Source organism: Anastrepha ludens, chromosome X (assembly GCF_028408465.1).
Source record: "Anastrepha ludens isolate Willacy chromosome X, idAnaLude1.1, whole genome shotgun sequence".
Lineage (NCBI taxonomy): Eukaryota > Metazoa > Arthropoda > Insecta > Diptera > Tephritidae > Anastrepha > Anastrepha ludens.
In genome coordinates, this window is record NC_071503.1 from 73,773,128 (window position 1) to 73,796,889 (window position 23,762).

Here is a 23,762-nt window from a genome sequence, read left to right on the forward strand (position 1 = left end):
AATTTCAAATTCAACTTTTCTCACGAGTGGCGAATTGCAGATATTTACCACGCGAGTGACGCGAGTGGAGGGTTTCTATATTTACTTACCACGCTAGGGCAGAAATTCAGATTTTTTCTGCGTTTACCAAACTACTGAGGAAGTTCATAAGATTTTTCGGCACCCTACTAAGGAAATCGAAGCGAATAAATTTGCGATTAAGAAGGCCGCGCGGCAGTTAGTTTGTGGTGCAGAAGCTAAAGTCGGCGGGATTATTAGTTTTGTTTTTTGGCACGTATATAATTCAGGTTCAAGTCCTGAAGTCATATTTTTTTTTTTGCACATTTTTTTTTACAATTCAAACCAGGAAAGTTTGGTAAAATTTTTGAGTTTATTTTAATTAAAATTTCTTTAAAATACTGTTTTTTTTTGTATTTTATAAATGGAAATTTCTTTTCGGTATAAAATAGTTCATACTGGATATGACCTGATTTTTATATAAATCAATCAAAACAGAAAATATGTACATATGTCTATAATCTATTTCATCAAATCCAAATTATATTGATGAGAAAATATCATTCTAATATCCGTCCAGAAAGCCAAACGCGCATACACAGATCCATATGCATATAATTACGCATACAAACTTTCAACTAACGCAGAATGTGTGCATATAAAACTGCGAATCGAATAAATGAGTGATTTAGAAAAATTCATTAATGATTGCAGATTAGCGCAATCGTGAAAGACGTGTTGTGTGTGCGTTACATAGTCTCAAGTTTGACTCAGGTTCAAATCCTGCACGCGGTTTTTTGTTCGATATTTCATTTTTTATATTTGGTTTAATTAGAATTGATTTAAAATAGTGTATTCAGGTTTTTCTAATACCTGTTATTTAGAAATTTATTTTCTATACAACATTATTCATACTTCTTTTGAATTAATTTATATGTAAAACAGCCATAAAGGCAATCATATGAATATGCATTCCTATATTTAATCTCTTCAGTCAAATCTGAACTACTTACATACACATATTGATGAGAAAATATTCTAATATCCATGGATGCATCCAGAAAGCCAAACGCGCATACACGCATATGTATACAAATATATACAAACCTTCAACGAACGCAAAATGTATGTATATAAAAAACAACAACTGCGACCGTCTTCTTGCCCGTCAGAGAAAAGATGGGATATGTATACCCTATGAGCAAAAAGAACCGGGAAGGTGATGTTGACTGTTTCCTTCGATTGCCAAGGCATAGTCCTCCATGAGTACCTTCCATCGGGCCAGACAGTCAATAGAGAATATTATTTATCCGTTTTGAAACCTTAGAGAGATGCTGTGTGTTGCAAACCGCCGGAAATGTGAGCAAACAATTCTCAGATTTTGCATGATGATAACGCGCCATCGCACTGATCAAAGAGAATACAAATCGGCCTGCCGGGGGTGTTTGGAGGACTGGGTTAAACGATGGCATATGTGTGTTGCTTCAGACGGGTCATATTTTTAAGGAGATAATATAAATTTGCCTTAAATTTAACTCTGTTTTGTTTAATTTAAACATTCCCGGTACTTTCTGATCATAAGGTACATATATGCTGCTTTGCGGACAGCAATGTGTGATTCGCTGGAAGTCGCATTAACTCGCGACTGTCGCACAGTTAGAAGACATATTTACATACATAAAAGGGTGCATACATACATACGGAGCCGCGGCCACTCGACACGACGAAAATTTAAGATTTATCAAATATTGGCAAATAATTCCACGCGAAATATTCCAATATTGACTATTTTCGAATGGTCGCGAAAATTGGCATATGGGCGGGTTGTTTATGAATGAAATTGAAATATGAGCTCTAACTTATGAATGAACTTTTTGTTTTTGTTCTAAATTGTTCAGCGCCGTCGTTGATAGAATCATGGCCGCTGCGACTGCGTCGACGAATGTATTTTGTTTTTGTAGTCGCTAGGCTTAGATTTTAGCTTTGGGCGACATGCGCATGTGAGGTATGTGTTTTTGTTGTGTTCTAGAACATTTTAGAATGTGTGGTGGCAAAGCGGCCATCGCGTTGCGCTTGCTGTTGCTTTTGCGTCTATCAAAGTATTGTGTTTTTGTAAGTATAATATTAGGAATATCGACTGGTGAAAGACAAAAGTACACGGAAGCAAGAAGGGAGCGCTGTGCTCGCGCATATATGCATGAATGTATGAACGTGCATGGATGTAGTAACATATGAATGCAATTATTTTGTAGGAAGTTTAGAAGGCAAGTAGGTATATATGTATGTATGTATATATGCTAGGACATAAAGTCGGTATATATGCATTCATAGAGCAGAATTGTTTTTGCACTTGTTAGAAAGAAACTCGTTCACTAGTGCGTATGTGTATTTGATTTCTTGTAAGAATGTGATGTGCTGTGACATCTGTACATACATAAGTCAAGGTTATTTGGGCATACTTGCATATGTGATATGATGTTCTTGCGCTTGTGCATTATTGTTTTTCATATACAAATGTACATACATACATATGTATGTCAATGCTGTCGAATACATAAACTATAAATTGACGTAAAATATAAAATAAGTGTTGATTTATCTTAAGCCGTTCTTTTTTTCTGAATGCAAATACCTCCTATTGACATGTACATACATATTATGTACTTATGTATATTATCATATACCATCATTTATTTACATATAAAGTATGCGTTCATTTATGTACATATGTGTATAATGAAAAACTTCATGAATTACTTTCAGAACTTTATTAAAATTTATTCGCGTCGCGCGCATGCACAAAGCCTTTTGTTCACAACGCAGGCGCAGAAATAAACGCTCTGCGTATTTATCCTCCCCACGTGACTCACCATCAATTCTCGATGCAAATTTTTTTTTTTTTTTTCGTTTTTAATTTTTTTTTTTTTTAATGTAATCGTAAAAAAATTTGTAATAAATTTTATGTATCCGTTTATCATTTCAAAAGCAACAGAATGGTAAAAAAATAAGCAGTCGAAGAAATAAACGCACCGCCTAATTTTCCTCGCCACATGTGAGACTCGAGTTCAATTCCCGGCGCAAACTTTTTTTTATAAATTTTTTTTTTTTGTTTAAACCGTTGGTTTTTTATGTAATTGAAAAAAAAACGTATGTAATAAATTTTACGTATTCGCTTGTTATTTCAAAAATACGAAAATAGTAAAAATTTAATTGGTTTAATGTCGAGGTGAGAAATATGTTGTGTGTTGAGGTGAAAGATGTGTGGTGTTTCTAATTTTTGTGTGGGCAAAAGTCAGTGAGGTGTCTGTAAACTCGGTGTGCTAAATTACCTTATTACAAATCTTTCAAATCTCAATTGTACTAAAAAAAGCTTACAGTGACATTTGCACCTTCTCATTGCTTTAACATTCTCTGCTTGTACATAATCCACTGTAGTCAGCTCTGTTAGAAGATCCCCGCTGTCGTGTTGAGCGAGGTGAAAAAGTCATCGCGGTTTCACCAGAGAATGTTAATGCAATGAGAAGAAGCAAATGTTAAATGAGATTTTTTCGAGTACTAATTTGTAGATTCAAACTAAGGTAATTTCAAATTCAACTTTGCTCACGAGTGGGGAATTGCAGATATTTACCACGCGAGTGACGCGAGTGGAGGGTTTCTATATTTACTTACCACGCTAGGACAGCAATTCAGATTTTTTCTGCGTTTACCAAACTACTGAGGAAGTTCATAAGATTTTTCGGCACACTACTAAGGAAATCGAAGCGAATAAATTTGCGATTAAGAAGTCCGCCCGGCAGTTAGTTTGTGGTGCAGAAGCTAAAGTCGGCGTGAATATTCGTTTTGTTTTTTGACACGTATATAATTCAGGTTCAAGTCCTGAAGTCATATTTTTTTCCTTGCACATTTGTTTTTTACAATTCAAACCAGGAAAGTTTGGTAAAATTTTTGAGTTTATTTTAATTAAAATTTCTTTAAAATACTGTTTTTTTTGTATTTTATAAATGGAAATTTCTTTTCGGTATAAAATAGTTCATACTGGATATGACCTGATTTTTATATAAATCAATCAAAAGAGAAAATAGGTACATATGTCTATAATCTATTTCATCAAATCCAAATTATATTGATGAGAAAATATCATTCTAATATCCGTCCAGAAAGCCAAACGCGCATACACAGATCCATATGCATATAATTACGCATACAAACTTTCACCTAACGCAGAATATGTGCATATAAAACTGCGAATCGAATAAATGAGTGATTTAGAAAAATTCATTAGTGATTGTAGATTAGCGCAATCGTGAAAGACGTGTTTTGTATGCGTTACATAGTCTCATGTTTGACTCCGGTTCAAATCCTGTACCCGCTTTTCTTTGTTCGATATTTTTATTTCATTTTTTATATTTGGTTTAATTAGAATTGATTTAAAATAGTGTATTCAGCTTTTCTAATACCTGTTTTTTATAAATTTATTTTCTATATAAAATTATTCATACTTCTTTTGAATTGATTTATATGTAAAACAGCCTTAAAGGCAATGCATATGAATATGCATTCATATATGTATGTATTGAGACATTTGCCGAAGCCTACGGCGATTGGACGTGTTGTCGGACAGCTCGTCAAAAGTGCCAAATATAGTGAAATTAAAAAAACGAATTTTAACCGAAGGTGGAAACAACGCTCATAACCACTGTAGCAGTCGATCGCGCACTGGAAGTGGGCGATTCTGCTCCTACAGGTGAGTCTTTTTCGCTTCTTGGGCTGGAAACTTTGTTTTGTTTTTGAGCGAGATAAGCAAAAGTGAATAAGTGGAAAAAAAAAAAAAAAAAAAAAAAAAAAAAGAGAGAAGTAGCAAAACTAAAAATTTAAACAGCTACGTTGATAGCGGGTGAGTTCAGCAAAGTGGTTTGTACTTGTACAGTGAACAAGTGAAAATAGAGAACATTGAGAGAATAGCAGAAAAACAAACATTTAAACAGCTACGTTGAGTACGGTTCAGTGCGGTGAGCTTCACAGCAAAAGGTGTAAGTGCAATGGAGAATGTGAATCCGTTTATGCGTTGCTCCAAAACAGCGAGATCACCCGAGCGCACAACCTCACCACACGCTGTCAAATCTGTTACTGGTAGCTTAGAAGGAGGTGATAAGCAGACGATGGATAGCGGTTCCCCTGTGAAGCAAAGGGAAACACTAAGTGAGTCGCTCTTTCTCCCTGCATTCGCCTCTCCGGCTAATGGCGACGCTCTTACCATGCTGGGAGCAAAGATAGAAGAGCTAGCAAAAATGATGGTACTGCAGAGACATGTAAATCAACAGATGAGAGGTGTTGTCTCATCAATCTCTGCATTACACAAAAAAGTAAAGCAAGAGCAGAATAAATTAGCTACGCATAATAAAGCCAAATCAGGTGTCGAGAAGGCCACTCAAACACCTTTTGCAGAAAATGCTAAAGCCAATGGGAAGAGGACAAGGGCTCAATATAGAGGGAATTCCTCTCCTGAAATTTCCCCGCAGCCAATAGGAAAGCGTACGAGAAGCATTTCACTTAGTGTGCAGGCTTCACATTTGGAGGGCACATGCAAGCAAGGAACCAATGATAGGCTGCCAAGAGGAAATAAACCCACATCAAATGAGAATGAAGGGTGGGTGGAAGTACGTCGAGCTAAGCGTCGCACAACACCTACGCAGACTTTGGCAGCGGCAGAAAGCAGAAGCGGCGGTACCTTCTCGGAGATAGTGCGTCAAGGGGGCGAAAAGCAGCGAATTAGGGCCAGACCAGACGCTTTTATTATTTCTAATAAAGGCGAGGGGTCTTATGCGGACATTCTCCGTGTAATTAAATCGGAGCCAAGCCTCTCACAACTCGGCGATATGGTGACAAAAATTAGGAAAACGCAAAAAGGTGAAATGTTATTCCAACTAAAAACGCGGGGCGAGGCAGACAATGCGCAATACCAGGGCTTGGTAGAAAAAGTTCTTGGCGATAAAGCCGAAGTTAGAGTTCTGACTCATGAATTAACAATAGAGTGCAGGGATCTTGATGAAGTGTTTACAAGGGAAGATGTAGTACAAGCCATAGTAGATCAATTCAATTTACCAAACATCAACGTAGCGGCAGTGAAAAGTTTACGTAAATCATACGGGAATACGCAAATAGCGACACTAAATCTTCCGGTAAGCGCTGCAAATTTGCTCCTTTCTAAAGGGAAATTGAAAGTTGGATGGGTGGTCTGCCGCCTGCGGAGGATTATTCATCCAACGCGATGTTTCCGCTGTCTAGATTTTGGCCATATATCGAAAAACTGTACGAATTGCGATAGATCCAAAATGTGTAGGAGATGCGGAAACGAAGGACATGTAGCAAAAGACTGCACAAATGCACCAAAATGTCTTCTATGTCAACTAGCCAAGGAAGAGCTATCCGACCACATATCTGGTAGTAGCAGGTGTCCAGCCTACAAAAGAGCTTTAGCCAAAGCATCAACATGAGGAGTATGCAATTAAATTTAAATCATTGTGAGGCGGCTCAAGATTTATTGAAGCAGACGGTGACAGAGATGAAGGTTGACGTAGCAATAATCTCAGAGCCCTACAAGATTCCTTCGCGCAACGATTGGGTAGCAGATAGAACACGAAAAGCAGCAATATGGACTTGTGGTACCCACCCGTTTCAGAAAGCGGATCCAGTAGATGCGAGAAAGGGCTTCGTTTGGGTCCTTGTCAAAGGTTGCCATATTTGCAGCTGCTATGCACCCCCTAGCTGGACGATTCAGGAGTTCCGGGAGTTCCTAGATCATATTGTAGAGACTGCGAGAGGTCGTCACCCGGTCGTCATAGCCGGCGACTTTAATGCATGGGCAGTGGAATGGGGCAGTAGGAGAACGAACGCCAGAGGCGCGGCTTTATTGGAGGCGTTCGCTCCGCTAGATTTGGTCATAGCCAACGATGGAAGAACAGCCACCTTTCAAAGAGATAGTAAGGAGTCCATAATAGACATCACTTTTACTAGTGGCTCCTTGGCTAGATGCCTCAAATGGAAGGTCAGCGAGCACTATACCCACAGCGATCATCAAGCCCTAATTATAGACATCCCGGAAGGAAAAGAAGACAACAATTATATCTCTGCTAGTAATTCTCTGCACCAAGCATGGAGACTGACAACACTGGACAAACCTCTATTCAACTTTGTATTAAACGAGGTCATAGAGCGCGTACAAGAAGAGAAATCAGCAGCAAGGGCAGCAAATAGGCTTGTGCAAGACATTATAGTAGCCTGCGAAGCATCGATGGCCCGGAAAGTAAAAGGCTGTCATCGGAAGCAAGTATACTGGTGGAATGACACAATCAAAGAACTAAGGGCGAAATGCTTCAGAGAGAGAAGGATCTGCCAAAGACTACGGAATACTGCGGAGCATCAAATTAGGCTGGCAAATTTTAAAAATTTTCGAAAGCAGCTAAAAAATGAGATCCGGCGAAGTAAAGCAGCCTCATTTAATCAGCTATGCAACGAGGCAGACAAAAACATATGGGGTAATGCATACAGAGTAGTAATGTCTAAAATTGTTAAAGCGCCGCAAGTAAAATGCCCTAACTTGCTAAATAATATAGTTCGGACCCTGTTTCCTCACCGCAAAACAGATCCAATGTCATACATTTCAGCATCTATAAATGACATTGATGATATAACACCTGAAGAAGTGGTACAAGCAGCAAAAATGATTGGAGATCGCAAAGCTCCCGGCCCGGATGGTATTCCGAACATAGCATTAAAAACAGCCATCCTGGAAAATCCCCAGACATTTGCTAGGGTGATGCAATTGTGTCTCGGGCAAAGCGCGTTCCCGAATTTCTGGAAGAGGCAAAGACTAGTGCTGCTCCCGAAGCCAGGGAAGCCACCAGGTATACCAGGATCCTACCGTCCCCTATGCCTCCTTGACACGATGGGCAAGTTTTTAGAGCGGCTTATTAACAACAGAATACAGCCGTACACTGAATGCGAGGCGGGACTATCCCCGTACCAGTATGGTTTCCGAAAGCGAAGGTCTACTACAGCGGCAATACAAAAGGTGGTCACGATTGCTACAGACGCGATCGCAGGCAAACGATGGAGAGGCGGTGATAAGCAATACTGCGCAGTAGTGACTTTAGATGTGAAAAACGCCTTCAACTCAGCAGACTGGGGGCACCTTCTGAAGGCACTTAAAAAGCTATCTGTTCCGGCATACATATATAATATTGTCAGAAACTATCTGAGCGATCGAGTTTTAGAATACGACACAGAAGGTGGAATAAAAAAGTATAAGATTACAGCAGGTGTGCCACAGGGCTCAGTGCTAGGCCCCACGCTTTGGAATATTATGTATGATGAAGTGTTCCGACTCCCATTTCCAACAGATGTACACATCGTTGGCTTTGCGGATGACATAGCTCTCGTAATTGTAGCTAAACTGGTGAGCGATATCGAAGTCAAAGCAAACACTGCAATTGCTACCGTAACAAACTGGCTGGATAGCGTAGGTTTATCCATTGCAGCGGAGAAAACGGAAGCGGTCCTCATCAGTACCCGCAAGAAACCAGAGATAGCCTCTTTCAGCATAGGCACACATAAATTTAAATCGTCTCGTCAGCTCAAATATCTGGGTGTTATAATTGACGACCGGCTCAGTTTTGGCCCACATGCGGAATATATAACCCACAAAGCATCAAGAATGTTCAGTGCGCTCTCTAGAATGCCCCCGAATGTGGGTGGGCCGAGAAGCAGCAAACGCAGGCTATTATCTAGCGTCATCGCATGCACCCTGCTGTATGCAGCACCAGTATGGGCAAAATCCCTTAAGGTAAAAGCATATAGAAGACCGTACGAAGCCATGTACAGACTTTGCGCACTGAGGGTGATAAGCGCATATAAAACCACCTCTGACGAAGCGGCAATGGTGATCGCAGGCATGATTCCGATAGATATATTGGCGGAAGAAAGAGCGAGAGTGTTCGTGCAGAAAGAACAGGACCACAGTAACATATCCGCGATCATAAAAAGAGAGAAGGCTACATCCATGCTGAAATGGCAGGAGCGTTGGGAAAACGCGACAAAGGGAAGGTGGACTTATACACTAACAAAAATCGAAAAATGGCTAAATAGAAGCTATGGTGAGCCTAATTTCCAGCTAACGCAATTTTTGACAGGCCATGGTTGCTACCAGAAGTATCTACATCGCCTTAGGATACGTGATTCGCCTTTATGTCGAATATGCCATGAAGAGGAAGATGCAAGACATGTATTTTTTGTATGCCCGCGATTTGTGACTATCAGAGAGGATTTAGCTTCACTATCAGATGATCCGATAGTACCAGAAAACATAGTGGACATCATGATGTCTTCAAAGTTTGCGTGGGATAAGATCTCGGCCGCAATTAGCCAAATAATTTATGCATTAAAGCTCGCAGACATATCCGAGGTCAGCGGCAGATAAACAGACGATACTTGACAAAGAAACGAACTCTTAAGTCGACGTGTGACAAGTATGGTGGGAGGGGGTGGACAGGCCCAACTGGGGTGGTTTGCTTCGGTAACAAACAAAACTGGGGGAGGATTAAAGTACATGCAACTTTTGACGGACTGCATGTGAAGTGTAACTGACGTAGAGCCTAGAGTTCAACCGCCTTCCCGACGATTTACTTAACGGTAGTACCGGGAGGGGATCGGTACATGGACGGTAGGAGGTTTAGTTGGGTTAAAGTCCTACACTGACGGGGTACAGGCTTTCGATGCTTCCTCCTCGTAAAAAAAAAAAAAAAAAAAAAAAAAAATATATATATATATGTATGTGTGTATTTGATCTCTTCAGTCAAATCTGAACTACTTACATACACATATTGATGAGAAAATATTCTAATATCCATCCAGGAAGCCTAACGCGCATACTCACATATGTGTATAAATATATGTACAAACTACCACCATTCTAACAAACCCAGAACACAAGCTTCTGCGCACACTTGACACAGGGCATGTAAAGAACAACAACCATTCGCTGTGGCCGCCTACTCCTTACCCTTCAGGAAAATACGGTATATCTACAATACATATTCGGTTGTTCACACACGATTCGCTAAAAAGGAATCCGCGCGCATTCAAAGGCACAGCATTGTGCCGAAAATTATGAATTATGAAGCGAAAACAGAACTGCCCCATAATATACTTAGATGCCTTTTTAGACCTTTTTTATGAAGTGTAACTTATTATTTGGTATATGAATACTTATATTAATGTCGAGTGTTAAGTGTTACAGCTTTGAACATATTGATACATACATATTGATTGAAAAATTTTGGTTTCAAATTTTGAGACATCGGTCTCTTTTGTTATGAACAATACTGCACATCAACACAACTCGCAGAAGCTTCAGTGATTTCTTCAATATTAAATGTTTGGCACTTTGTGCTTCGTGGGAAGGCTGAATGTCTGCACAGTAGCCTACAAAAAAACCGCACTCTTATTTTACAGTAAGTTTATTTCTTTGCTGCTAATATGCATATGCTTTTGTGCACTTTTTATCAATCGGAGAACCACATACGTAAAGGAATATGTTAACTTTATATTTATATACCACGCGAGAACTAAAAATAATGGTTTAGAAATTTTCCCTAGTATCGAAATGTCCTGGCCTGAACTTTTTCATATACTACTTGTCGTTTTTTTGTGCCTATTACTGTAGCTTTTGCGAACACTTGACTCACAGCAGCTGCGGCTGTCGAGCAGTTGGAACACATATTTACATACATAGAAGCGTGCATACATACATACGGAGCCGCGGCCACTCGACATCACAAAAATTCAAGACTTACAAAATATTAGCAAATAATTTCAATTCGACGCGAAATATTCCAATATTGACTATTTTCGGATGGTCGCGAAAATTGGCATATGGGCGGCTCGTTTTATGAATGAAATTGAAATATGAGCTCTAACTTATGAATGAACTTTTTGTTTTTGTTCTAAATTGTTCAGCGCCGTCGCTGATAGAATCATGGCCGCTGCGACTGCGTCTACGAATGTATTTTGTATTTGTAGTCGCTAGGCTTAGATTTTAGCTTTGGGCGACATGCGCATGTGAGGTATGTGTTTTTGATGTGTTCTAGAACATTTTAGAATGTGTGGTGGCAAAGCGGCCATCGCGTTGCGCTTGCTGTTGCTTTTGCGTCTATCAAAGTATTGTGTTTTTGTAAGTATAATATTAGGAATATCGACTGGTGAAAGACAAAAGTACACGGAATCAAGAAGGGAGCGCTGTGCTCGCGCATATATGTATGCTTGAATGTATGAACGTGCATGGATGTAGTAACATATGAATACAATTATTTTGTAGGAAGTTTAGAAGGCAAGTAGATATATATGTATGTATGTATATATGCTAGGACATAAAGTGAGTATATATACATACATAGAGCAGAATTGTTTTAGCACTTGTTAGAAAGAAACTCGTTCACTAGTGCGTATGTGTACTTGATTCCTTGTAAGAATGTGATGTGCTGTGACATGTGTACATATGTATGTGCATAAGTCAAGGTTATTGGGCATACATGCATATGTGCATATGCAGGTATGAAAGGAAGATGATGTTCTTACGCTTGTGCATTATTGTTTTTCATATACAAATGTACATACATACATATGTATGTAAATGCTGTCGAATACATAAACTATAAATTGACATACAATATAAAATAAGTGTTGATTTATCTTAAACCGCTCTATTTTTCTGAATGCAAATACCACCTATTGACATGTACATACATATTATGTACTTATGTATATTATCATATACCATCATTTATGTACATATAGAGTATACGTTCATTTATTAATGTATGTAATGAAAAACGTCATGAATTACTTTCAGAATTTATTAAAATTTATTCGCGTCGCGCGCATGCACAAAACCTTTTGTTCACAACGCAGGCGCAGAAATAAACGCTCTGCATATTTATCCTCCCCACGTGACTCGCCACAATTCTCGGTGGAAATTTTTTTTTTTTCGTTTAAAATTTTTTTTTTTAATGTAATCGTAAAAAAATTTGTAATACGTTTTATCTATCCGCTTATCATTTCAAAAGTAACAAAATGGTCAAAAAATAAGCAGTCGAAGAAATAAACGCACCGCCTATTTTTCCTCGCCACATGTTAGACTCGAGTTCAATTCCCAGCGCAAACTTTTTTTTATAAATTTTTTTTTTTTAAATCGTTTTTTTTTAATGTAATTGAAAAAAAATAATTATGTAATAAATTTTACGTATTCGCTTATTATTTCAAAAATACGAAAATAGTAAAAATTTAATTGGTTTAATGTCGAGGTGAGAAATGTGTTGTGTGTTGAGGTGAAAGATGTGTGGTGTTTCTAATTTTTGTGTGGGCAAAAGTCAGTGAGGTGTCTATAAACTCGGTGTGCTAAATTCCCTTACTTCAAATCTTTCAAATCTCAATTGTACTAAAAAAAGCTCACAGTAACATTTGCACCTTCTCATTGCATTAACATTCTCTGGTTCTACGTTACCGAAACGACCCGGATTTATATCCGTCACTGTCACTTCGTATGGAAGTATGGGGAATGTTTATGCTGCTACAACAACAACAAGCAACTGGTGAAATTAAACAGCAGTTGAGTAAAATTCGTTTATAATTAGGAAAAAAGAATGTACTTTTTAATATGACCAAATCATCCAAAATTATAAAAACATAGTATATGTCGTTGCATTGCGTTAAAAGACTTTGTTGAATTTCCTTAATACATACAAAATGCTTCATTTTCAGGCACACAGGAAAATAGCATAATCAAATATAAATATAAATATATATACATATATACTATAAATATATATACATATATACTATAAATATATATACATATATACTATATTAACGATACATATATACTATATGTATATATATTTGTAGTATATATGTATATATATTTATATTTATATTTGATTATGCTATCTTCCTGTGTGCCTGAAAATGAAGCATTTTGTATGTATTAAGGAAATTCAACAAAGTTTTTTAACGCAATGCAACGACATATACTATGTTTTTATAATTTTGGATGATTTGGTCATATTAAAAAGTACATTCTTTTTTCCTAATTATAAACGAATTTTACTCAACTGCTGTTTAATTTCACCAGTTGCTTGTTGTTGTTGTAGCAGCATAAACATTCCCCATACTTACATACATATATATAATTGGCGCGTACACCCTTTTTGGGTGTTTGGCCGAGCTCCTCCTCCTATTTGTGGCGTGCGTCTTGATGTTATTGCACAAATGGAGGGACCTACCGTTTCAAGCCGATTCCGAACGGCAGTATTTTTATGGGGAGCTTTTTCATCGCAGAAATACACTCGGAGGTTTGCCATTGCCTGCCGAGGGGCTACAGCTTTCAGAAAATTTTTTTTATTAATTTTGGTGTTTTACCGAGATTCGAACCTACGTTCTCTCTGTGAATTCCGAATGATAGTCACGCACCAACCCATTCGGCTACGGTTGGCCGCCAAATATAAATATGTGAATTTATAAACATATGCGGCTGCGTGCAATTGCCATGGCAAAAATATTACGATTCGCTAAAAGTTCTCAGGACATTTAGGCGCATTGTGCCAAAAATTATGAATTATGAAGCGCCAACAAAATTGTTTCATAATTTACTTAAGCAACTGTTTAGGTCTTTACTATGAAGTAGTACATTAATATTCGATATGTGAATTTTAATGTTCAAGGAGAAAAGTATGTAATAAATTTTATAAATAAAAAGTGCATATTTTATTTGAAATTTTTAGTTTAACGATTTGCGGCTTTGGTTGCTGTTTTAATGAACAACGCTGTACAGCTCACAAATGTTTAAATATTAATGTGTGCACAGTAACCTCCAAATAAGCCGCCCTCTGGTTTCGGAACAAGTTTCTAACTTTGCAGCTATATACATAGGCTTTTTAACCGTTTTTATCACTTGGAGAAGCCAATACGTAAATGAACATAGCCCTTAGACCTGCCATAAGTTCTGTTACAAGTGAAGTCTGTTATAGATATGAAATTACAATACTTTTTTCAATGAAGTTAGTTTTAGTTAATCATGTAAATATTAGAAAAAAGAATTTTGAATTTTCATTCGAAACTGTTACCATTTGCTTTTATACAAGCCTTCAAACGATTAGGCCAAACAGCTATTGAAACACGCACGGTTTCCATGGATATTGACGTCGCTGCTCGAACCCAAGATGGTTTAAGGCTCTCCATATCTCTGTGAAGTTTTCGACAGGCCATGTTCTCTAATTCTGACCACAAACTGTAGTCCAATGAATTCAGATCTGGACTTCCCGATGGCCAATCTTTTGCGGCTATGAACACAGGGATCTTTTTTTAAGGGGTTACATGGGTTTCGTCGGGTAAAAAAAGGCCTATTCTCAATATTTTTTTTTTCTATGTAAAAAATTATTTATTTAAATCCAACTTTTTTTTGTCTTATAGATACATATTTAAAGAATAATTTCTGAAATTTTCAAACAAAAAAAATTAAAACTCCTCCATTGTGACGCCAATTCCGGTGACCCCTCGAAAAAAGGTCTTTGTCTTTAGATACATATTTAAAGAATAATTTCTGAAATTTTCAAACAAAAAAAATTAAAACTCCTCCATTGTGACGCCAATTCCGGTGACCCCTCGAAAAAAGGTGCGTCCGCGTTGTCAGCATAACTCCTGACAGGCTCATCAAAAATGAAAAAACAAAAATAAGTTTTTTTAGTTAAGACCATAAACTCGTGCTTGATCGAAGGAAAGAAAAAAAAGTAAGAATTGGAATTTTCGCAGACATTTTTCCAAAAAAATGAAAATTTCGGTCAAATTTGCTTGGCATTTTGGTTTTTTAAATAGTTGTAATTGGAAAAAAAAAATCCTTCGTTCAAGCACGAGTAAATTGTATTTCAAACACCTGTGTAAAATTCCATCAAGATCTGCTGAGTAGTTTTCGAGAACATTTGACAACCGACTTTGAAAACACAGTTCCGAGAAAAACGCGTTTAAAGTTTTGAGTAACAATAAAAGTGGAATTTATTATTCGGATCGACTTGAAAATTTAGGATAATATTCCTGAGATGCTGTAGAAATGAATAAGCCAAAAAAAAATAAATCGATTTTTTGAACCAACGAAACCCATGTAACCCCTTAAGACCTTGCTGATGGTTTTTGCCTTATGGGCTGGAACGGAATCTCGTTGGTAGATGCAACGCTCTCAATTGAAGAGAGTACTGCTCACCTGATTTACCACGCCTTCTAAGATATCATCCTAGTACACTTTGGCCCCGGTCTTAACCCGTTTTTCGTAGAAATGAAAAGATGTAACCCTTTACAAGGCACCCCCCATCAAACCATTACCGTTAAAATATTATAATACTTTCATGGCCATTGACCGCGTGCCAGCATAGAAGCTGCTCCATCTGTTGAGTCTAATTTTCTTCAAGTGTGTTGCCAAAAGATAAACAGTTGAGCGACGGAAGGCTTCCGTCTTCGTGAAGATCATCTCTAATTAGTCTTGACATGGATCTGGTCGATACATTCATTTCCCTGGACATGATTTTCTGCTTTGTGTATGGATTTATGCGAATTCTTTCTCTAGCGGTTTTTATGGCTGCACTGGTGGATTTTTCTTAGCTCCCCACTCCATTGTTAACAAGTGAAATTTGCCGCCAAACTGAATAAAATTTATGAGTAGACAACGCTATTTCGATTGCACTTGACGAATATGGACGAACTTTAGATCGTCTTTTTTGGTAACTGAAAGTTCCGGAAACTGTGCAAACAGGTTTCCAGCTTGAGGGGTTTTTCTTTTCGCTCGAGGGCTGGGGGATAATAGAGCAAACCTAACCGAGGGCCGATTCGACAATATAATATGTTAAGTTATATTATTTAATAATAATAATAACACAAATATCAACAGCAATTCTACGGAATCCAGCTTTAAGTGATGATCAATCACACATTTATAAATATGAATACTTAAATATAGAAAATACAAAAATGCGTGATGTTTTCAAATTTCTAAGTTATTGAGAAACGTGCGTGCTTGGCTTTAAAATTACAAGTTCACGGGCATTCAAGTCATACGCACTTAGTCGATGTTTTGATTTTTGAAGCAGAAAAGAACGAAGATAGTCATGGCGATGATTTCATCCCGAATAGCGCAAACAAAGCTACTAAAATTTTTTATAAAGCATTTGAGTGGGCTGAAGAAGAAAGTGACGACCAAAGTAACGTGAACGTACCTACTTCGACGCAACGGCGTTTCAGTCTTTAGAAAGGAAGAAGAAAAAAACTATTTATGTTTGAAAAGGTACATACATGTATATATATATTAGGCCGGGTCGATTTGATGGGAGGCAAAAAAATCGCCCATTGCTCTCTGAAAATCATATTCTAGGGATCAAAATAAGAAACTTTGCCGAAGGAACCATACCTCTAAAGCGAATTCTGATGTCCTCTAATTTGGGTCGAGCTTTTAGTGTCTTTTGTTGGGAGGCAAAAAAATCGCCCATTGCTCTGTGAAAATCATATCCTAGGGATCAAAATAAGAAACCTTGCCGAAAGAACCATACCTCTAAAACGAATTCTGATGTCCCCCAGTTAAAATGAAATTTAGCAGAAGTTGCTGTCAGGCTTTGCTGCCTAAAGGCATTTCGTTGTGAGCTATTTATTTTCCGGTTTAGTTCCATAAATGAGGGGCGAAACTGTTCGCATTTGGAATTATGTGTCAGGTTTTACCTACATATCATGAAATGATAACTACCAGTTTAATTACTAGAAAGCTTAAGAGATTTTCTTCAGTTCACGTTATTTGGAAATAGATTTTAATATTGAAATTATATATAAATATATATATATATAAAATAAAATATATATATAATTATATATATAAAATAAATAAAATAAATGAAACATATCTATTGCAAATTCAAACTATATTTTAATTTTCATAATTTATGTTTAGAAGGAGTACACTGAAAGTTCGAGAAAGTCTTATCATCGGTCTCGACATCCAGATACAAATATAGAAAGCGGTGTTCAAGGGGAACAGCCACGGTACATAACTTACGAACGCCTTTCACTCGATGAGGCTACCAATAGAACTACAAATGAAAGTGAAAAATTTGTGGTGAACACGAAAAATTCATTTACGGACTTGAAACGCGATTGTCCCGATCAATCAGATCGGTCATTAACTGTAATGATACCGCGGGCTAAGTATCATGCAGCCGTACTTCCTCAAACTCAGTTATTCCACCAACAAGTGATTTTAGATCAATCGAAAGAAGATCGGCAACGGATACAACAAAAACAACATCAAATAAATAAATCCAAAAATACGGCTTCCACGACTATAACACAGGATAAAATTAGCTCAGTTCTGGTAAGTAGAGCTCAATATATAAAAGTATATATAGCCCGAATATGTAATGCTGCTCCCAATATATATCCAACTTTAATTGATAAAAAAATTTAATTTATTGATCTACGCTCTCTCACAACTTGGCGCATCTGTACTATTTATATAAATCTACTAGCTTTAACCCGCGGCCCCGCTCGCGTAGGAGTAGTTTTGAGGGATTTAGCATATGTATTTATATAAAAGAATTATATACAAACAATAATTTCATAGAAAATAATTTCTTATTAATAACCATAATATTAAAATACCCGGCATCCGTTGTTATGCCTCGTCGAATAAAATCAAAACAACCAATCAGAAAAATATCAAGCAAAATTATTTTTATTAATTTTCTATCTCAAACCGTTTTTGAACTTTGCATTTGGGTCATAGTTGAACAGCTTATGCGGATTATGAAGTCTAGAGTGTGCTATAAATAGTGGGAAATAGGACAAACTAAGATTAAATTTAAGCAAATATTCGATTATTAGTGACGAATGAGAGTGGTGGCGCGGCCTGGGGGCTGTGGGAATGGAGTTCCATCATAAAAACATGCCTATAACCTTCATTGGGTGAAAATATGAATGCATAAAAAGTTTACGTCATTTGGTTAAGTAGTGATGCGCGGCCAACGTACAGACATTCACTTTTATAACATAGATGCTTGCAACTAATATAAAATATCTTAAATGAAAAATGTATAATACGTCACGAGTAAGCGCAAAATTACTAAGTCCATTTTGATATACATATATATTTTTTAAAATAAAGCACTTGCGTTTAATAAGCAAATAGCATTTCATCTTCGAAAATTAAAAACGTGTTTTTCAGATTGCAGTTTAAAGACAAAAACCGAACACAAGATTTTTCGGTCGCTAAACGCAGGCTACAGAAACAAGCTTACGCCCATTAAAGAGTAAGTGACGTCACCATAGCCTAGGTGTGCAATGTTGCCAACTCTTTGCTCTTGACAATACATTTAGTACCTCTTTTGTACTAAAATTTTTGAGTTTGGTGTTTGTTTCCTTTTTTAGTATGAAGCTACCAAAATTGTAAGTTAAAAAATGTGTATATTTAAAAAAAATAAAAGAAAGCCACTCTGAGAAGATTTTAGGGCTATTGAAATTTTATTGATTCTAATAGAATTTGATGTTTTGAAAATGCAAATCTAATTTTTTGCTCCTTTTGAGGCTATGCAAGAATAGAAAGATCTTCTGCTCTCAGCCCTTCTTAACATTTAAAACCTTTTTATAAATTTAAAAAGTCTTTGAACATACTGAATACGAATCAAAGCTATAAAGGTGTATTTATAGTAAAAATAAATACAAAAGTAGCAGATAATACTGCAGAAACCATAACGAACATTTTCAAAAAGGAGTATCTTATCCTGTTTTGTTTTTCAGCCCTTCAGAGATTCTCTTAGCATAAGTTTTAAATAGAAGAATAGATTTTTAAAACTCTATTTTTTTCATACGGTATATTGTACATGATAGTAAAGATAATATGTCGCGCATACAAAGTTCTTTAAGTAATAAAAAATTGGTATTTCTTCTTCTTCAATGTTCATTTCAGTGCTTTTTTATTTCCAAACTAAGCAACACTGCACTTGTGTGTGTGAGAAATTTGCCTGCTCGAAGGAGGAGAAGAAAAACACACTTGGAAAGAGAAATGTAAATAAAGCGAACAAAAAGTGTACAAACCGAAACAATCGGTTGATATTCATTTTGCACACACACGTGTGGATTTGTTGATGATTTTAGTTTCATGGAGGAAAAAAGCCGGTAAATTTGGGTGCAGGAGTAGTTTAAAAAGCAAGATGATTATTCGCATTTAAATTTATTTGTTTTAAACACTTTCTAATAGGCACAACTAAGCAAAACATTTATTAAGGAACTTATAGATGTATATAAAGACAGAAATGTGAAGTTGAAATTGTGGCAAACTTTATTAGAAAATATAAAGAAGTATGCCAAAATGCTAATAAATTAAGAAAAAAGTGTGAAAAATATGCGAACACTCTTCTCGCATTTTAATCCAGTTCCGCAACGAAATTTAACTACTTTTTTCCTCTTCCTCTCCTCACTTCCTTTCACACACAAATGAATGCCATGTTTCCCGTCTGTGGCCTGCTTAACTCATAAATAATCACCTACACCAACATTGATCGCAATTGCCGACAGTGTGGCCAGATGATAAATAAAAGTAAAACTAAATAGAACGGAGTGAATTAGTGAACTAATTAATAATTATAAGCATCACATTTTAATTAGCAGAGGCAAGAAAAATGTCATGAAGAAAGAACTAAAATATTATTCATTTATTTGGAGACCTTAAAACCTTATCTCAAAAATAAGATGGGTACAAAATTTTTTTTTTAAATATGCCCTAAGATCTCTAAAATTTTCTGTCCTATATCCCTCTTCTATCTCCCGCTTGTTATTAATTAGATTAAGGTCACTCGGGTGCAGAAGATCGATTCTATCCATTTCTTTTGTGTTCAATTTAATTCAAGGTGACATTGATTGTGCGTTTGTTTTGCAACGCACTGACTTTCTTTTTCCGGAGAAAACTTTACGAAGCTCTTACCCTTTTTATCTCAAGATACTCAAAACGAATTTCGAGTACAATGCACAATACTCTACGCAAATGAGATCTCGAGTTCCATATCGTAAGATTTTACAATAACTAAAAATCAAATTTCTTCTTTCATCTTTAATTTGCTTATATACATTAATTACATATAATTTTTAGGCAGCTTGTATTTTAGTTTTAGCTCGTTGTATTTGTTTATTCGTTGTACGGTATTCTATTAATATATTGTTTATAAATATTAGCACTAAGTCAATTGCCAGTAAGAACCTTAATGTTTTTGACTAAATGAAATAAATAAAAAGTCCGAGGCTAGAGAACAAAATAATGCTAAATCAAGTTACGAAAATGGTAATCTGGTCACACTGGTCACGAATTGGGCTAGGGTGACGTCACTGAAATTGTCAAATTCGCTGAGAGCAAAGTAACGGGACCACGACAGACACCATTTCATTATTCTCTCCATCATGAGGCTACATCGAAGCATGCTTTGTTTTTCTTCATCTGTGGTGCGTTTATCATTTGAATAAAACACACTCTTTTCCTCTCTCTCTCTCTCTCTCCCTCCCCGCACTTCACTTACTCCTTTGCTTACATCTTTCGTCAATTGAAGTAATAATCGGAATGACATAACCACGGTGGAAAGAATACAGGAGCGGCGACATCCGCAAATTGCTATCCTGATATTAATAAATTTGAAAAAATTAGCTTTGCTGACTTAGCAATACAATAATACAATAATTAATAAACATTCGCTTTATTATTTTGTTTTGTTTTTCATTTTCTTTGTAATTCACGAGCGAATTTCCCATACAATATTGTTCTCTTTACTACTTTCACGGTTATGGCAATCTTTTAATATATCAATCTTGGGCCTTAGCTCTTTGAGTATATATGTGTCTCAAAGGGAGCGTTAACGATATAGAGAAGTCTCACGAGCTACGAATAGTGTGAATTGCCAAAAAGGATATCTAACCGCAAAGACTTTTTCATCGCGCCCAACTGCGGTGAAGTTCTTAACAGAGCTGACTACAGCGAATCCTCTCTTTAGTTTATTGGCTCTACACAGTTCTGGACTCCTGTACGAAATCGAATTGACAAAGGGCCGACAGAATTTAGTATGGCATTTGAATATGCATTTCTATTATCCTTGGCGAACGAAATTTTAATCAATTTACATTTTATTACAGGCAATCAGGCCCGACGAGAGGGGGGGATCGGGTACTTTCTCCCCGGGCCCGGAGTTCTCAGAGGGGCCCGGACTCGAGAGTAATTCCAATTATATGAATTAGACCCAATTGGAAAGGGCCCGCATTTGCAATTTTCCCCCGGGGCTCGGATATGCTCTCTACGGCACTGCAGGCAATAATATATGCATTTTATAGATTGTATGTATAAAATTTTAAAATTTAAAATAAATAAGAGCAAAATTTAAAGAAACCTATGTGTACGCATATATGGAATAATTAAGCAATTGAACATTTAATTCCGGCATATCTAATTCCTATAGTATTACACACATTTGTAAAGCGTTTTTCAATAGGTGCGCTTTAACTTTTTTCCAATAGGGAGGGCGAACGACGGAATATTTTTTATTTTTCGCTTGTCGTTTGTAAACTTCATTAGTATACATTTCATCATTTTATGAAAATAATCGTTCTGTTGCTGCTACTTTAATCCAGATTTTTTCAGATTTTTTGTCAACAAGCAAAATATGCGTTACTGGGCAGAAAGCAATCCACACGTGATTCATGAGGCACCGTTGCATTCCGAAAAAATCACTGTTTGGTGCGGTTTACATGCCGGCGGCGTAATTGGCCCATATTTTTTCGTTGACGAGAACGATCGCCACGTTACTGTGAATGGAAATCGATACCGCGACATGATAAACGATTATTTTTGGCCGCAATTGAATGGTATGGACTTAGACGACATGTGGTTTCAACAGGACGAGGCCACAAGCCACACAGCACACGCTACAATTGATTTGTTGAAGAGTAAGTTCGATGAGCGCATTATTTCCAGAAATGGACCGGTCGAATGGCCATTGTGACCGCGCTCGTGTGATTTGACGCCTCTAGACTATTTTCTTTGGGGTTATGTGAAGTCATTGGACTACAGTAACAAGCCGGCGACGATTTGTGAGCTCAGAGCCAATATTGAACGCGAAATTGCTGGAATTTCGGCCGATTTATGCAAAAGAGTGGTCGAAAATTGGGTTCAACGATTGGACTTCGTAAAACGTGCACGCGGTGGTCATGCAAAAGAAATCGAATTTCATACTTAAATGTATATGTTCAAACTCCATAATAAAAAAACATTAGTTAAAAAAGTCAAACCGTTTGTGTTTTATTCAAAAAAAAAGTTGAAGCGCTCTTACTGAAAAACGCTATATATACTGAAGCAAAAGGGACCAACCTCGCGAGGCATCGAATGATCAAATTTCTACCTAACAATTGCTAAACAATTATCATCTACATTTGTAGTTTAATATAGTTTTTAATGTCTAAATACTTTAAAAATCAGTGCTAATTCTATGGAAGGAAATTTTCTCTATCGAAGGGGGATGGTCCAGAAAGCAGGTAACTGAGTGCCACATAAATTGAAGAAAAGGGATATCGAGAAACGTTTGGTGACGTGTGAGATGCTTCTTGAACGGCGGAAAAGAAAAGGTTTTCTGCATCGCATCTCTTATCGCATGTCTCTTACAACAAAAACAACCACAACAACAATTACGGCAACAAAATTAACAATACACTACCCTCGGTGAAAAAGCGCAAATCCGAAAACGTAACACCCATTTGGCTCGGGGCAAATCCCAAATTCGTCGAGCACGAAATGCCTCAACCCTACACCTAATCAAAATCAGTTGCAAATAGCCCAAAAATCAATATAAAGCAACAGATTCAGTAGCTTCAGCAGCAACTGCATCTGCTTTATCAAGAACAAGAGTCTCCCGTACAGCTTTCACCCAACAATTCCACAGGTAGTGATTGGCAATCCGTAGAAATAAAAAAGGACCCGTGAAACCAAAAACAACCCAAACTTGACCAGAATATGCTAGGCAGCTCGGAACCAACAGAGAACCGATTTTCTCTCTTACAAATAGAGGAGGTAGATGAAAATCCCAAACCCCAGGAAAAAATGGCAAAACCCCCACCAATATTCGTTGACAAAACAGTATCACCCCGCTGATGAAGCTCCTAACATAAAAGCTCCATCGTCGTATGCCCTAAAATTCATAAATAATGAGCAGGCTAAAATATAACCACTCAACCCTGACGCCTACAAAACTATAGTTACTCTCTTAGAAGCAAAACAAACATAATTTTATACATACAAGCATAAACAGGAGAGGAACTTTAAAGTTATTTTAGAAAATATGCATAACTCCATTAGCACACAAGAAATCTCGCTTGAACTTGCAAATCTCGATCACAAAGCAATAAATATGTATATACCTTCTGCTCAAATATGAACGAGACGTTATTAATAAAACGGTCCGCGGATGACATATGGCGAAAATAAATTTTTAAGCTTACATGGCAAATTTCAGCGTGATATGTCACATAATTTGTTTTCTGTGCTACTGTAAACAAGTCAAGCTCGAGTGTGTTCTTCGAATTCTCTTTTATGACTTCAATTGTCTCAAAATGTTTTCCACGGAGCGGCAACTTGAGCTTGGGAAACAGGAAAAAGTCACATG

At 36.9% G+C, this 23,762-nt stretch overlaps 1 protein-coding gene across 1 annotated transcript in view; it reads left to right on the top strand.

Moving 5' to 3' along the window:
• The window catches only part of LOC128870211 (uncharacterized), a 103,466-nt gene extending 82,041 nt beyond the window's left edge, over positions 1–21,425 (top strand). The window contains exons 3-4 of the mRNA XM_054112807.1: positions 17,030–17,449; positions 21,247–21,425. Coding sequence (XP_053968782.1) covers positions 17,030–17,449; positions 21,247–21,348 — 522 coding nt within the window. The 3' untranslated portion in view covers positions 21,349–21,425. The remainder of the gene's footprint in view (positions 1–17,029; positions 17,450–21,246) is intronic.
• The last annotated feature ends 2,337 nt before the right edge of the window (positions 21,426–23,762 follow it).